This window comes from Sceloporus undulatus, chromosome 5 (genome assembly GCF_019175285.1).
Source record: "Sceloporus undulatus isolate JIND9_A2432 ecotype Alabama chromosome 5, SceUnd_v1.1, whole genome shotgun sequence".
NCBI lineage: Eukaryota > Metazoa > Chordata > Lepidosauria > Squamata > Phrynosomatidae > Sceloporus > Sceloporus undulatus.
This window is the reverse complement of record NC_056526.1, coordinates 163,462,488-163,478,107: the sequence shown is the minus strand read 5'-3', so window position 1 is coordinate 163,478,107 and position 15,620 is coordinate 163,462,488. Positions and strand designations below refer to the sequence as shown.

Here is a 15,620-nt window from a genome sequence, read left to right as displayed (position 1 = left end):
AGTAAGGCCTGTTAGTTAAATTTTAATAGGGAAACACCCAGTTCTTATCTGGAAGATAAAAGCGATCAGTTAATATTATTTTTATGAACACTGAACTCAATCAGCAACAGAAACAGAAACAAACACTTTGGAATTAAAAGCATTCGGAGAGACTAATGTTTTTTCTTAAGGTTTTGCAGGCAAGACAAATGACCAGCCTCTAGCAAAAAAACAACAATGACAAAGGGAAGCAAGAAACCTAACCAGTTCAATTATCCTACCCAAAAGACAACATGCACTACAGCTGCTATTATTATGTATACAGATTCTGCTGCACAAAAGATCTTCAGTAACACTGGGATTACATGAAGAGGAAGAGAGTTATAAATATACACCTATAAATAAACACGCATGGATGGTTCCACAATACATCCAAGGATAAACTGACAGATTGGATTTATGGGTCCCTATGACCCAAAGCAGATGTTTCCTTTAACTTCCAAGCCTGATTAACTTAAAGTAAAATAGTGAAACAAGAAGGTGATTTGTTACATATTTCTATGATACATTCTACAACTGTCCAAGGAAGAAGGAAAAGGGTGTGGTGGCTCTTCAGTATAACTCTTAAAATCCTCAAATTGCTCATGCAAAGTTAGCAGGTAGTGATGTAAAAAGGAGACGTTTCTCACTGAAGCATTCAACAATGTTCAAAGGAAGAAATGAGTCAAAACAGGCATTCATTTTGCTATATTTGCAGAGAAAATTGTGAAAGTGGGTTTTTTTTGGCCTTCTGTCAAGATCAGCAAGCTGTGAACAAAGCAGGTGCTCTTAGGTTACAGGAAGAGACTGTGACTTTCATTGTCCTCCCCAGCTTTAGTCTATCATGAAAACAACAAAAGGGGATGGGAAGCTGGCATATTAAGGCTGGTGTGCACTTAGAACTCAAAATCAACAACTGGCGATCAGTTGTTAACATGCTCTCCTCCTAATGAAAATATGCCCTTCTATTTACATATTTCATACAGTTTGTACACGGAGGAATTGACTTCAACACCTCAGACTAACTTCCTCTTGGTTGCTACACTATCTGATAGTAGCTATGCAGACTCTTATTCTGCAGAACACATGGTTTTAGGACCACACGACAGCCAACATTTCAGTGCAGGCATGGATTGTGTTGATCTTGGAGCTTCCTGTTGTTCAGGAGCAGAGTGTTCCTGAAATACAAAAAACCTGCTAAAATACCACAAACCACGGATGCACTTAGATGGTCTTTTTTCTGCTGGGGATGAGGGGAGAGAATGGGTAACAGGCTGGAGAAAATGGTCATACAGGAAAAGGGCAAACCTGCTGCTAAATCAGGGCCAAGGCTTGGATTTACAATAGTCATAGTGTAACATCTGAAAAGGCAACAGAAAAGAAGTTTCCAGCTAGCTCATTTGGGGCTTAGGAAGCCACATTTGGTCAAGTTTTTATTGCATAGCCACTAGCAACTATTAAGAGTACGAAACATTATGCTCCTTAAAGCAAGGGAGAGGATTTTATAGAATAGTATTTTCTTGTTACACATGTAGACAGCCTGCCAATCACAATCTTTTTAAAATAATTGTTACCTTGATAAAACAGTTACTACACAGACTTTCCACTGACCATAACCTAGCACCTTGCCCTCACATACCACAGATGATTCTGTAGTATCATCAGTGTAAAATTCACCTGCCACCAACCCAGTATTTGGTGCTTTACACTAGTTCTTACTTCAGAAAACAGTAATGTTTTGGTGGGGGCAATGGAACATCAAATGGGGTAGCATGGGGTACTTGCTTAGAAAATGCTGGCTATTCTTCTGTCTCTGCCATGATATGCTTCACTATCAACATCCACCACTGTCCTCTTATACTTCCTCTGATGTTGGTGATTGTTGTGCAGAAAACAAGTGGTACTCTAAAATTATTTGTCATTCAACCTGACAGGGCAGCCCCATGTACTTATTGTTCTGAAATTCTGCAAATTTCTCACAATGCACCAGTAAGGAGAAGAAAATGCTATTCCTCCTTCCCCTCCATTTTAGTATTTCCTTCCAGCACCACCACATAAGAGGAAGGAAGGAAAGAAAGAAAGAGAAAACAGTGCACCTATCCTCCCCAGGTGTTGCAGGTTTCTTAACTAGGACCAACACTATAGTGTATGCTATTTTCATAACAAGTAACCATTAAAACATAGGACAATGGTCCTGATCTCCTCAAAAGAAGCAACCAGTCTTGCAGATTTCATCCATTTCTGCCAAAACTCTTTTGTTTTTGTTTTTAAATACAGTTTTCTACTCTTTCTCTCTTATTTTCTTCTGCCCTCCTTTCCCCTTAAAAAAAGCAATATTTAAGGTACATAGCACAAACATTTTCTGCAATTTTTCTAAAAATAGTGGCTACAATTTCTAGGTTTTGGAGAAAGCCACAACTAATAACAATAAAGTAGATAAACCACATAATGTGGCTAGCCATCTGTGAACATTCTCACCTCTCAAATAACCAAATATATTTATATTTTAGGAAGACGATAGCCCAGAACCTAGCTTGTTCTAGGAGTAAAGGAAGTCTCTATTCCATGTACCTTCCTGATTAAAAAAAAGTCTAATGTGGAAGAAAAGGCTGATTATTTAAAGAGGTTGTTTTTATTTCACTGGCAATTAGAAAGAATGTTGAGCACTGATTGCCTTTTAGGCAGGTAAGAATATTCATTAAGTAAAACCTGTAAAGAAGCCCATAGCAGTATCTCTGACAAATATACTGGAGAGGACAGCACATTTAGCTTCAGAAAATTAGTGAAAGCCACTTTGGGAGAGGTGGGATGGGAAGATAATTCATCCTTTAATGGCAGTGATTACACACTCCTCAGATGCACCATTTAACAATGGCTGAATAAATGGAACTGGCTTTACAGAAATCATATGATATTTTTAGTGGACAATTTATCCACCAGCTGTCAGGAACACAATTCAGATTTAATTTAATATATTAGAATGAATTATTTCTACCCAACTTTAGTGACAATAAATTTAGCACTCTCCGTCAGACACATCTAATGCCCAAGGCGTACAATATTTAGTGGAATACCAGCATAATTTTCTCTAGAGGTGGGAAAATTCTCCTCCACATAAATTGAAAATAGCCTGGCAACTGCAAGTGGCCCTGGAGAATGGGCAACTTCCTTCATTTCCCTTTGCCTTCAAAGGGTATGTAGTTACGCACAATGACACCTAGGAACTGTAGGGTAGAGGCAGTGTATCGCAGCCACATTTTAGGTTTTTTAAAAATATATTGAATTATTTCTTGTATATAAATACTTTAATTCATCATTTCTATGTTACCTATATGTTATCCATTTATTATTACACTTCTTTTCTTTCTGGGTATATCTTAAGGCCAATTTTGCTCCCTACTTCGACTTTCTGAAGACTGCAATGCATGCCACTGTGCCCAGAATTAACAGGGAACAGAAAAGCCACATACACACAAAAGCAGGAAATGCTTGTTTTGATGCTACTGTGGTGATTTCCTGCTGAATTTTGGCACCATGGAGGGGGGAGGGCAGAGTTTTAAGGCTATACTGAGCCTCAGCAGGCATGGGAGTTCCACATCACTGTTGGTCTGCAGAATTCCCATCCCTATGAACACCAAATATGGACATATAGTGCATGTGGTTCACTAGCTGCATATTACCTACCTCACTGTACATCACGCCTTTGGATTGGCTGTGCTTTCAGATTTACACACAAGGAGTGCATCACCGTGATGAAAACTGATTAATTTAAACCAACAGAAAATGCCAAGAACAAGCCACTTTTCAACTGTTCATACCCTTCCGCTAGTAGATTGAAGACTAAGGGGCCTGTGTTTTGGATGGGTTAAGATGGATGGGGTCTGCACGACAAAGCTGTAATGCCAGACTTCTAAAGCACTGCTAGACTTTAGGGCACATGTGAGATTTTCTAGCTTGGGAATCCCCTGACAAACTGATTGCAAACTAAAATTCAGGACTGAATACTTTTCATGGCAGCTTTATAGTAGAGCAGCCATAAGTCTCTGAATACCAGCTGTGAGGAACACCAGCAGAATAAATTCCCCATGTGATTTACTTGTGGTTCCTAATGGACAAGGATGACGACTGCACGAAATAGGTTACTGTTCTAGAAAGGCTATTAGTCTGGTCCTCCAAGGTTCTTCTTAACAACCTATGAAGCCTTGGCCAGCCTGGTTCAATCCAGCTGTTTTGGACTGCAACCACCATCAGGTCCAACCAACATAATCTATGATGAAGATCATGGGAAGGGTAGACCAGAAAATCTAGAGAAGTTGAGGTTTAAGAAGACTAATATAATGAGTCATAATACTGTTTGGTAAATTACACATCTTTTTTTAAAAAACAACAACAGACTTAATGTCAGTTTCATCAACTAGTTAACATGCACCAACAAAGCAGCTGCCTGGTTAACTTCTTTTCTTAGTCTAAGGAATACAGGACACAGAAACAGATATTCATTTTACACTTGCAAGAAAGCTCACTGTGTTCATGCACTGTGTGATTTCCACTCTGAAGCCCTGACTTTCTAATCTGAGAAGCACTGCAGCTAGGGTCCTCCAAATTTAATTTGTTTGAAAAGATGCCAGTTCTTAGACCTAGGTTAAGGTATCCTTTTCTGCATCATGCTATCCAGCACCACCCTGGTAAGTGCAAACTGTATTTTCCTTGGTGATTGGCCTGGAGAAAGAGTTATGTTCCATAATTAAGCTAAGCATATGTGTACAACAGCATTTGTTGTCTCCTGTCTTCCCTCCATGTTGACAGTTAAACTGTAGGATCTTTGGAACAGGAACCTTTCCTGTTCAGTGCCGTCTGTTTACACAGATGTACCAAAATCTGCTTCCCCCCACCCCTTGATGATGAAAACCTTTGGGAAACACTAGAAGATTTCCAGCCCTAAAGCTATTCTGGTGATCAAATTGTGAGGTTTCCATATTCTTCCTTATTAAATTATAGACAATTATAGATAAAGGCATGTTCTTCACCAGTTCCTCTTTCAGCCCCTTACTGAAAAAGAGCCCTGGTGGTGCAGTGATTAAATGTCTGTACTGCAGCCACTCACTCAAAACCATAAGGTTGCAAGTTCAATACCAGCAAAAGGGTTCAAGCTTGACTCAGGCTTGCATCTTCTGAGGTTGCTAAAACAAGTACCGAGCTTGTTGGGGGTTATTAGCTTACTGTTGTAAACCGCTTAGACACTGCTATTTCAGTATGAAGAGGTAAATAAATGAAGCTGTTTGTTTGTTTGTTTTGACCCCCCCCCCCCAAAAAAAAACTAGCAGTAGGAAAGGGCAGCCACTCGCCTCCTAAGAGGATCTGTAGACAACAATAAAAAGAAACATGGACTTTATGCCCCCAAAACTCCCAAAGGTCCTGGTTTATAGTCTAGAAAAAGCAGGTCTACCAAGTACTTAGATAAAATGAGAAACAGAAGATGGGGCAGGACCTCAGCCCATTGAACTGACAAATTTCCACAGACTAGGAGTGTTCATTCATAATGCCATCATGTCTCTATGGGATATTTCCAGAAGCAAAGGATGCCATGCAGATAATGGCCAAGCAGAAGGCTCTTGAGCTAAAAGGTAAGCTATTATTTTCCTTAAAGCATAAAGTAACTAGGATTGGCCAATCACAGAGGATAGATTTATTAGCTGAGATTGTTATCAGCTACATGGTGAGTGGAAGAGTACAATTACCTTTGTACTTTTTCTGTTTTTGAAAAATCTGCTGGCCATCATGGGGATTATGAGGCTGGACTAGATGAACTTTTGGTCTTATCAACAGGGCTCTTCTTGGGGGCGCATCTACACTGGCTGTTTAATCTGGGGCCAGTCTGGAGTATTATGCCCTGAACTGACCACAATAGTGATCACACGGACCAAGCTGAATCCAATGCAATACCACATTGTTGAAAACATGGGCAAGCTGGCCCAAGACCACATTGACCAGGTTGGCCCATCCCCAATTTCAGAGTGTCACTTCCTCATAGGCAGGAACTCTGTCTAGCACACCACTGCTTCTGCAAACATGTGATACAGAAGGAGTCTGGGTGCCCATTTCTGTCCTCAGCAGAAGTGGCAGCATGTTGGGCAAGCTTTACAGAGAGCTCCTGCCTGCAAAGTGGTGGTGCCTTCCATAATAGGACATCCCCTTTCTCTGTGCTGCTCATTGCAAAGAAAGGGGATGACATGGCTCTTGGCATAGGGACAACTGGACTGGGCCAAATTGGACCCAATCCAGTTGTCCTCATGCCAAAATGACCCAAGGTCACTGCTGGGCTTCCGGAAAACACTGGGATTTTCCCCAAATTTGCTTAATTTGGAACAAAGTTGGAATAAGGGCAGAAAAACATCTATCCTCTCCAAAAGTAGCTGTACATTGTCAGGAGTGCCAGCACTAACTTTGGGGTGAGTACAGTGTTTTTCACCCATGCGGAGAAACCCCTGAAAGCCAAGGCTGATTACACAAGCAAAAGGTGTTTAGTTCAGTCTTAGGGAAGGCACATCCTGTGATACCTTTCTTCTGAGTTCATTATATTCATTGTTGATCATTTCAAGAAGCGGAGCAGGCTCACACCCCACTACCACTTTCCGGTTCCTGAAACTACACAGTAGATCAGAGGATTTGGGGAAGAATTGAGGAAGAATGAGGCCCGAATAAGCTACTGTGTAAAATGTAATGGCAGAGAATGATTCGATCTGTTCAGATCCAAGCACCTCCACCTGGAAAAAAAGGGGAAGAGTGAGTTCCCTGTTCTTATGGCCTCCATTTTATTCAGAGGGAAAGAGAGAAATATATTGATTAGAGTAAGCAACTCATTTTCAGCTAGCATTTTTCAAAAGCTCAGCACTATTTCCTCACAAGAAACAAGAGAAAAGAGGCAAGGTGGAGAGGCTGAACAATAAACAGGAGATTAGGAGAGAGAAGGGGTAAACAGAAAGTGGAGAGAACCAAATCAAAATGAAAAGAGGAGAAAGTAACTATTAGGGGACAGTAGAATCAGTGGAGACAAAAGGAGAATAGTTGGATAGGGCAAGAAAGGTGCTGCAGAATGAAGTACACTACCTTTTGTCCTTTCTCACCAGCAACTGTGAATTTGGCTTATAAAACATGTTTAATGCATATGCTCCACAGAATGTTATGCTAGTAGCAATCATCTTACACATATACTCTTATTTTATTGAAAGGAATTTTTTTTACCAAAGCAGCTCTTCTGTTTGTCAGCATTAAATTGTGAATTAATGCCATTAACAGTATTTTCAAAAGATAAAAATACTGTATTCATTAGCTCAACAACAACAAATGGTGTAAAGAGCAGGAAGCACCAAAGAAGCAACAGATCCACAAACTGGATGCACCAGAACAACCTGTTACATTCTGAGGATTATGGATACAAATGCCCGAAATAAAATATGCTTGGGTGTTACAAAGGTCACACAATGATATCAGGAAAATCAAAAGTAAGATTAGAGGTGTAAAACCAAACCCAGAACACTTATTTACCCATGTGATTTCTAATGTATATATTAGAAATATAAAACAAGGGAAAACAAGCTCCTGGCACATTGATAAAATTCACAATATTCAAGGGCTGCCTCACAGATGCATGCTCATTGTGATGGCTACAGCCCCAAACACTGCAGCTAGGTGAAGTCAACGGCTTTCATGTCCCATGTCCATAGTTTTCTGTAGGTTTTCTGGGTTATTCTGCCATGTTCTGGAAGAATTTATTCCTGATGTTTAGCCTGCATCTGTGGCTGACCCTCTGAAGATGTCAGCCACAGATGCAGGAGAAATGTCAATTATAAATTCTTCCAAAATGAGACCACATAGCCTGGAAAATCCACAGAAAACTACTGCAGCTAGGACTTTCCTGTCTCTTCATATCATCTCAAATAAAATATTTTGAAAGTGGGTCTTTTCTCACACTCATATGAGAGACATCACATCTGGAAGAACCAAGTGATGTTCATCTATTATGCGAGATGGCCTTCAAGAACAGGCACATCACATATCAGGACATCAAGCCAGGGTTATTCATTTATTTGCACTTTACTTTTTCTTCCAGTTCAGAGGGTGAGTATTTAATTCTGCTCTACTGTCTTTACCAGTTGCTTACAAACAAGCTATCTTAGAAACTGATCTATAAAGCAAACACTTACAGATCAACACTGTTTGTACCAACAATGTCGGGCATTTTAAAAAATGTAATGCATGTGGCTAGAAGTTAAGCAGTAACTGAGTAGCAATTTAAAAATCATGTGCCTTAAGGTAAACAAATATACATTATCACAGCTGACATCATTTCTGATTACTCTCCACTAGGTAAAAACTGAAATACTGCTCCTCTATCTCTTTTTCTTCTTCTGAACGACTAAATGCCAAGGAACATGGAACGCTGTTACCTTCCCACGAAAGTAATACCTATTTACTGACTTGCACTTTTACATGCTTTCAGTAATAATGTTTTATCTTGTTACCCACCTTGGGTCCCTTTTTTGGGAGAAAGATGGCATAGAAGTGAAATAAATAAATAAATAAATTTTGAAATGCTAGGTTGACAGAAGCTGGGGCTCTTCATATCATCTCAGAGTCAGCTTCTTAACCAGTGAGCCACAGTGTCCCTTTCTGTATGTGACTTTAATTAATATATGAGAAGGAAGAAAAAGATGAGAAAAACGAGGATGAGTTTAGTTCCATCTCCCATTCATTTCCACTCTCATTGCCTTCCATGTGTGGATGGTGAATGAAACATTTCCCATCAACTGAGGAGTGTGACATGTTGTTCTATTGTTGTTGCTGTGTGCATTCAAGTCATTCTCAATTTAAGGCGATGTTAAGGCGACCCTGTCATGGGGTTATCTTAGTAAGATTTGTTCAGAGAAGGTGAGTTATTGCCTTCCCCTGAAGCTGAGAGAATGTGGCTTGCTCAAGGTCACTCAGTGGGTAACATGATAACAGGACAGTTGTTCTCGCACTTTGTGGACCAAATGTTTTTGGACTCCAACTCCTGGGACTAACGACAATTGGCCATATAGACAGGAACTTCTAGAAGGGCTACTGTGGACTACTGGCACAAGGTATGAACACAGATACAAAGGACTAACTGTTGCAGCCTGATCATATTGGGGGGGGGGGGGTTAATGGAATGGGCACATTCATAAGGTGGTCATTTTAGATTTACTTCCTCAAATTCAATTAAAACTACATATAAAACTGAATAGGGCTTGTGATGTTTCGTATGTATAGTTCTTATTGTCTACATCCAACCTAGCTGCAGCTACGTATATATTCTGGTAGTTCAGACAGTCTCCAAAATGTCCTGGAAATTTCTTATTGTTTGTTCGGTATATCAAGAATATAGAATGCAAGATTCAAGCAGGATTCCCATCTGATTAATAACTGCATATTGCAGCCACAAAAGTAGTTTGATCTAGCAAGCCTTATAACTTTTCAACCATTTTCAATAAAGCTTGCATAGCATGTGGGTTAATTAAAATGAAAACTTTAAAGGTATTAGGTAGCTGAAGTTAAAATGCAACAACTTCAGCTACCTGGAGGTCTTTAAACTGAGGCTGGATGGCTATCTGTCGAGGATGCTTTGATTGAGAGTTCCAGCATGGCAGGGGATTGGATTGGATGGCCCTTGTGGTCTTTTCCAACTCTATGATTCACTGCACACACCAGCCAAAACAGACACACTCACACACCTAATGTTCTAGACACAGTTGCTTCAAAACGCATCTTAAGCTAGTGGATCTATTTCCACCTCTAGCCAAACTACTTCTGAGAAAACATGTATAGGATCAGGCTACACTTCCCATTTAACTTTCTGTGCCCTTCTCATGAACAAGCATGCATTAAATCAGACTGCCAATGTCAGGTTTCAAATGGCAGTGTAAGAACACTATTCTTTTAAACTGTCATGCCTACATCAGAGGTTCACAGTGTGTGCAAAAACAACACACTAATAAAATTAGCCCATAAAAAAGAAAAGAGCTCAGGCAGGCAAAAGCTTGTCCTATGTTTTTTTGCCAATCTGTTAAAAAGAAAATTCAGGGCACAAACCAAAGGTCTGCAGGCTGAAAAAATGGCTCCGTTCATTTCCATGTTTGCAAAAAGGCCAGAAATTAACATGAAAGTACAGATGTTAACAGAGAATAATCCGTAATCCTCAACATCCCTATAGGAGCACATCAGGGTGGATTTACCAAGAGCAAACATAACACCATAAGGACTACTTTCATTAGTTGGACTAGCCAAATGTATACATATAGAATGTAATCCAATGGGAAATGTTCCTGCAGAAGCATTCCTGAAAACAACAGGAAGCTGAATCTTGTGCAACATCCACCCATTTCAATAGGACTTCCTTGGGAGAAGTGGAATCTGCCTGTATATTTTGAAGGAAGCACTATGAGTTTAAAAATGGATCTTGCATATGTACTATGAAATAAGGAGGCAAATCTGGAAGTCATAAAGAAGGAAAATGTTATGTTGTTTTAAATGAAGTGATTTAAAAAAAATCACTATAGACACAGCTCACAAATCATCTGATGAAATCAGACAGCCTTTTAGCCCCAAATGTGAGAGAAGCAGGACATTTCCCTGTTAATATGCCTGAGCTCATGTGTAAATAAAATAGGAGAGTGTGGTTCTATTAAGATTTGACCTCCTTTTCTTCACTGGGAGCTCCAGCAAGCGAGAAAAGGCATTTCCTCAAAACGTAATAGAGATAATGTAAAGCTGACAACTCCAAATAGTTCATCTAACTAGTACTGCAGGCAATCTATGGGGTGATTTGTTCTTCCAAAACACAGAAATCCACTGAGGGAAAGAGAAGAGATGTCCTCCGTTTTACTTCCTCTAGTCAATCTGCTTACACACCACAATGCATTTTAATACACATTACACACAAGACCATATATATGCTTGGGGAAATACCCACCCCTTGCTGACAGCTTTTTAGTGTTGATAATTTTGGCAGCATATTCTTGTCCCGTTGTGATTTTCATGCATCTTCTTACCACGGAAAAAGCCCCCCTGCAAACCAATACACCAGAGAAAGATCAGTGTCAGCTGGGAGCGGGCTCCTCAAGAAACATTATCTAAAAATTGGGAACAGCAGCTGATTTGAACAGTGTGGATACCGAAGGCAGGGAAATGAACACAACACGACATTGAGACTGAATTGGATGGACCGTAACAGTGAAGAGTATTTAAGATGCAAGCCTAAGCCATATTGTTAAATGCACATCTCATTACAAGTGGCAGCGCCGACAGGCAAGAATCCTCTATGGTTTTTCGCAGGTGTTGGGTACATTTTTTGACTATTCTTTTACTCAGAGTCACTGGATCTGTTCCTGTGACTGAAAGCATTTTCACAAAAATGGCACTGAGTAAACAAAAGGCCCTCTGCTCCTCCTGTAAACATGGCACTTTGTATTTATTTAAGCATAAACACTCTCGCCTCACTGGAGTGGGTAGGATGCAATAAATCCTCATAGAAGCAGTTCTGGGCAGGAGCCTTCATTTACAATTCCCTGGCAGAGAAAGCACCCGGGCTGTTTATAACACAGTCCTCAAACATTGTCACATCTTTTAAATAACAAAATGTGGCACTTTTTGGATGATAGGCAAATGCAAGGGGAAACCAAGACCTAGTCCACTGAATGCCAAGCACTCCATTCCCATAACAGCAGAGATCTCCAGCATAGAATGGTGTACATTATACCACCCACAGATTTCTGGTGGCTGTCTTTTTCAGTGTCCTCAGATGTGGCTCTCCAGCAGGACTCTCATAGGCTGTATCCACACTGCAGAAATAATCTGGTTTGACACCACTTGAGCTGCCATGGTTCAATGCTATGAAATTCTGGGAATTTTTAGGCTGCATCCACACTGGAGAAATAACCTGGTTTGGCCCCGCTTTAACTCTTTGTCTGGCTCCGCTCTGGGCCCCACAACAAACTCCAGCTCCCAGAATTCCATAGCCTTGAGCCAGGGCAGTTAAAGCCCTCCGGGAGTGGCAAAGGGGATTAGGGGCGCCATGCCCTCGGTGCCAAGCTCTGGCCTCGGGCAGAGATCAGACCCCGAACACACGCCTTCTTCCCAAGGCTCTTTTGGAAAGGGTCTGCCATGTTCATTGGGAGCATTCTTTAAAACACACACATTGCGCCTCCTTTAAAACAAAAATAGGGTGCTTTCCTCCCAGGCGTCAAAATGACCCCTTGTCCCCTTTCCTCCCTCCCTCCTTCTTTCTTCCTCTCTCCCTTCCTTCCTTCCTTCCCTCCTTCTGTCCCTGTTTCCTTCCTCCTTCCTTCCTTCCTTCCTTCCTCCCCTTTCCTTTTCTCCCTCTTCTCCTTCCTTCTTTCCTTCCTCTTTTCCTTTCTCCCTCCTTACATCCTTGCTTCTTATCTCCCTCTCTCCTTCCTTCCTTCTCTCCCTCCTCCTCTCCTTCCCTCTTTCCTTCCCTCCGAGGCCAGTCTCCACTTACTTCCCGAGCTCCTCGAAGAGCTGATACTCGTCGGTGAACCTGGTGCAGGTGGCGGTGGAAGCCATCCTCAGTCCGCCTGGCTCCCGCTCCCTCCGCCGCCGCCGCCGCCGCCGCCGCCTCGGAGGAAGGGAAGGGAAGGGCGGGAAGAAGAGGAGGAGGGGGAGGGAGGGAAGGTGGCGACAGGGCTGCCGGGGCTGCCTCTTCCTCTCAGCCGCCTCCTCCTCCTCCTCCTCCGGGCGAGGCTTCCTCCTCCTATCCCCCTCCCTCTTTGCCACTCTTGTGTCTCTTGTGTGTCTTGTGTGTGTCTTTGTGGGGGGAGCCAGAGCGAAGGCAGAGGCGGGCTTCTCCTCCAAACTTCTTCCCTTCCAGCCCTCTTTTTACGCCGAAGCCGAGGAGGGAAGCCCAAAGGGAAGCCTCAGCGGAGGGCTGAAGAAGAGGAGGAGGAAGGGGTGTCCCTGTCTCCTCCTCAGGGCCCCTCGGCTGTCCCCCTGGGCTGGACGGCGCCCCCCTGCCGCCCCATGGCCCTCCCGACGGCTCCCGCCGGGAGGATGGAGCCGACCATTCAGCCTCTCGGGCCGCCTTGTCCTCGCCTCCCTCTCCCTCTCCCAGTCCCACACTTCCCTCTAGCGACGGCTCCCTCCGCCTGCCCTCCCTCCGCTCTAGTTACACTCACGGGGCGCCAGGGGCTCTTGCAGCTGGCACTCCGCATCCGCACCGGAGGGATAATCCGCTTCGACGCCCCTGGCTCCAGGCTAGGGAAAGGCTGGGCATGGTGGGCCTTGGTTGGGGCACCCCTTTGGTCACCCTCTACTGTCACGATATAATAATAATAATAATAATAATAATAATAATAATAATAATAATAATAATATATGCCGCCTTTTCCCGGGGGAATCAAGGCAGATTACAACAGAAGTATAACAATAAAATATACATACTGTACATACATACCTGGGTTATTTCTAGAAAGCCGCCTCAGTTCGGGGACTGTAGCCCTTTCGGAAATTATATATATATATATACACACACACATATTCGAAAGGACTACTGTAGTTCTTTCGGATATATATAAAGAGCTACAGTAGCCCTTTCCAAACTTATATATACTGTAAATATATACTGTAAAATTTCCGAAAGGGCTACACTTCCCGAACCGAGGCTTCCCAGGCGGAGGCCGCTTGGACTACCGAGGCTCTGGGGTTTGCAGTTTTATGAGACCATGTAGCCTCCCTCTGGGGCCTGGGCCGAGTACCATTCCCAGAATTCCACAGCATGGAGCCAGGGGTGTTTTTCAAAAAGAGGTGCCAAGCCGGGTTATTTCTCCAGTTTGGATACAGCCCTAAGAGGAGTCCCCAAACAGCCCCACTTGTCTCCCTGAAAATGGGGCAATGGTGGGTGAAGGCAAACCAGGACACTAGTGAGAAGGGCTTCTGCATTTGGCTTTATTTATCCCCCGAAGAAGAAGAAGAAGGATGCTGGCGAAGAGCGTTGGGCCAGAGGGGCTTTAAAGGCTCAGCGCAGCTGGCCTCTTCTGCAGCCAGAGGAGGGCTTTATAATAAGCTCCGCCTGGAAAGGAAAGAAGGAGCCCCCTCTGCCTCCCACCCGCGTTTTTCTTCGCCGTGTGACGTCATAATTGACACGCTCCCACGCGCGACCCAGGAGGAGGAGAGGACGCCATTTCTAGGCTCTCGCGAGACAAGAGCATCCTGGATTTGGAAGAAGAAGAAGGTCACAAAATAAAATCAAATCAATCAAAGCATAATAAAATGCAGTAGAGGTGAGAGAGCTGCAAATAAAGCATATATAACAAACGGAGTGGGGCTTTTTAAAGCATTTTTTAAAAAATAGTATTTATTATTACAGTATTATTATTATTATTATTATTATTATTATTATTATTATTTGTATGCCGCTCTTTCCCTAGAACTGGGACTCAGAGCCAGTGAGTGCTGACTTGGTTTTGGATAGACAAAATTAAGCGTCTATCCTCCCCAGTGACAGTAACACAAGAACTCTCTCTCTGGCTTTGCTTCACGAACGAAGATTCAGGAAGGACTCATCCTGCGCTTTGTACAAGCGCGTTGGTGACTAAAAAGGCCAATCCGGAACAAACAAGAACAGAGCACCAACAAATACATAATACCAACACAATTCTAGTATATGGACATAGTCTCTTGCAAATTCAAAATTTAGTCTGTTGATTCAATCTCTTACAAACTCAAAATGCATATTACCCCAAAGCAACATTTTGTTGTTGTAGTACACCATTGCATTCACTGTTGAATAGACAAAGTTAACCATAACATAATGTCCTGACTGTCAGAGCTGTTTGACAGTGGCACACACTCCCTTGGAGGGTGGTGGCCTCTCCTCCTTTGGAGGTGTTTAAAGAGAGGCTGGATGGACATCTGTTGGGAGTGCCTCAGTTGTGCGTTCCTGCATGGCAGGGGGCTGGACTGGATGGCCCTTGTGGTCTTTTCCAACTCTATGGACTCTTTCACATAGTGAATAGCAGGGGTAGGCAACCTTTTTGAGCCGGGGGCCGGGTTGCTGTCCCTCAGACAACTGGGGGGCTGAAGCCAAAAATTAAATAATTTAAAAAATTTTTAAAAAATTAAATATATAAATAAACCAGGACAAATGTAGAACAAAATTTTCAAATGGAGGACATTTGCTGATTTTCTACAAATTTTTAATATAAATACCTGTTTCTGAGGCTTCTATAGACAATTGCCCCCCAAAGGCCCCGACGGCAATTGGCGGCAGGACTGGGCTGGGGCCGGTCCCAAGGCCTCGCCGGGCCGCATCTGGCCCGCGGGCCGCAGGTTGCCTACCCCTGGTGAATAGTGACAGGAACATAGTGAAAGAGTCTGCCTTTCAATGTGTTTTTCGGTATTCTCAGCTGTAAGGTTTTCAAGCCAATCAGCAGCTTAGAGCAGCTTCTGGCTCCCTATTCAGCCCAGGACCACAGTGGTCAGATGCTGCAGTCCCAAGGCTGGCCACCACCACAGTCTGCAAGAGACTGCCAGCAAAGAGGGCTTTTGTGGCTGGGTTGCATCAACTT

The 15,620-nt window shown here is 42.7% G+C and overlaps 1 protein-coding gene across 8 annotated transcripts in view; it reads right to left on the bottom strand.

Moving 5' to 3' along the window:
- The window catches only part of CAMK2D (calcium/calmodulin dependent protein kinase II delta), a 168,193-nt gene extending 155,475 nt beyond the window's left edge, over positions 1–12,718 (bottom strand). For all 8 annotated transcript variants that reach the window (XM_042469915.1, XM_042469917.1, XM_042469919.1 and 5 more), the window contains exons 1-2: positions 12,557–12,718; positions 11,009–11,103 (exon numbers count right to left, since the gene is read on the bottom strand). In XM_042469915.1, the coding sequence (XP_042325849.1) occupies positions 11,009–11,103; positions 12,557–12,621 (160 nt within the window). In that variant the 5' untranslated portion in view covers positions 12,622–12,718. The remainder of the gene's footprint in view (positions 1–11,008; positions 11,104–12,556) is intronic.
- Between the last annotated feature and the right edge of the window lie 2,902 nt (positions 12,719–15,620).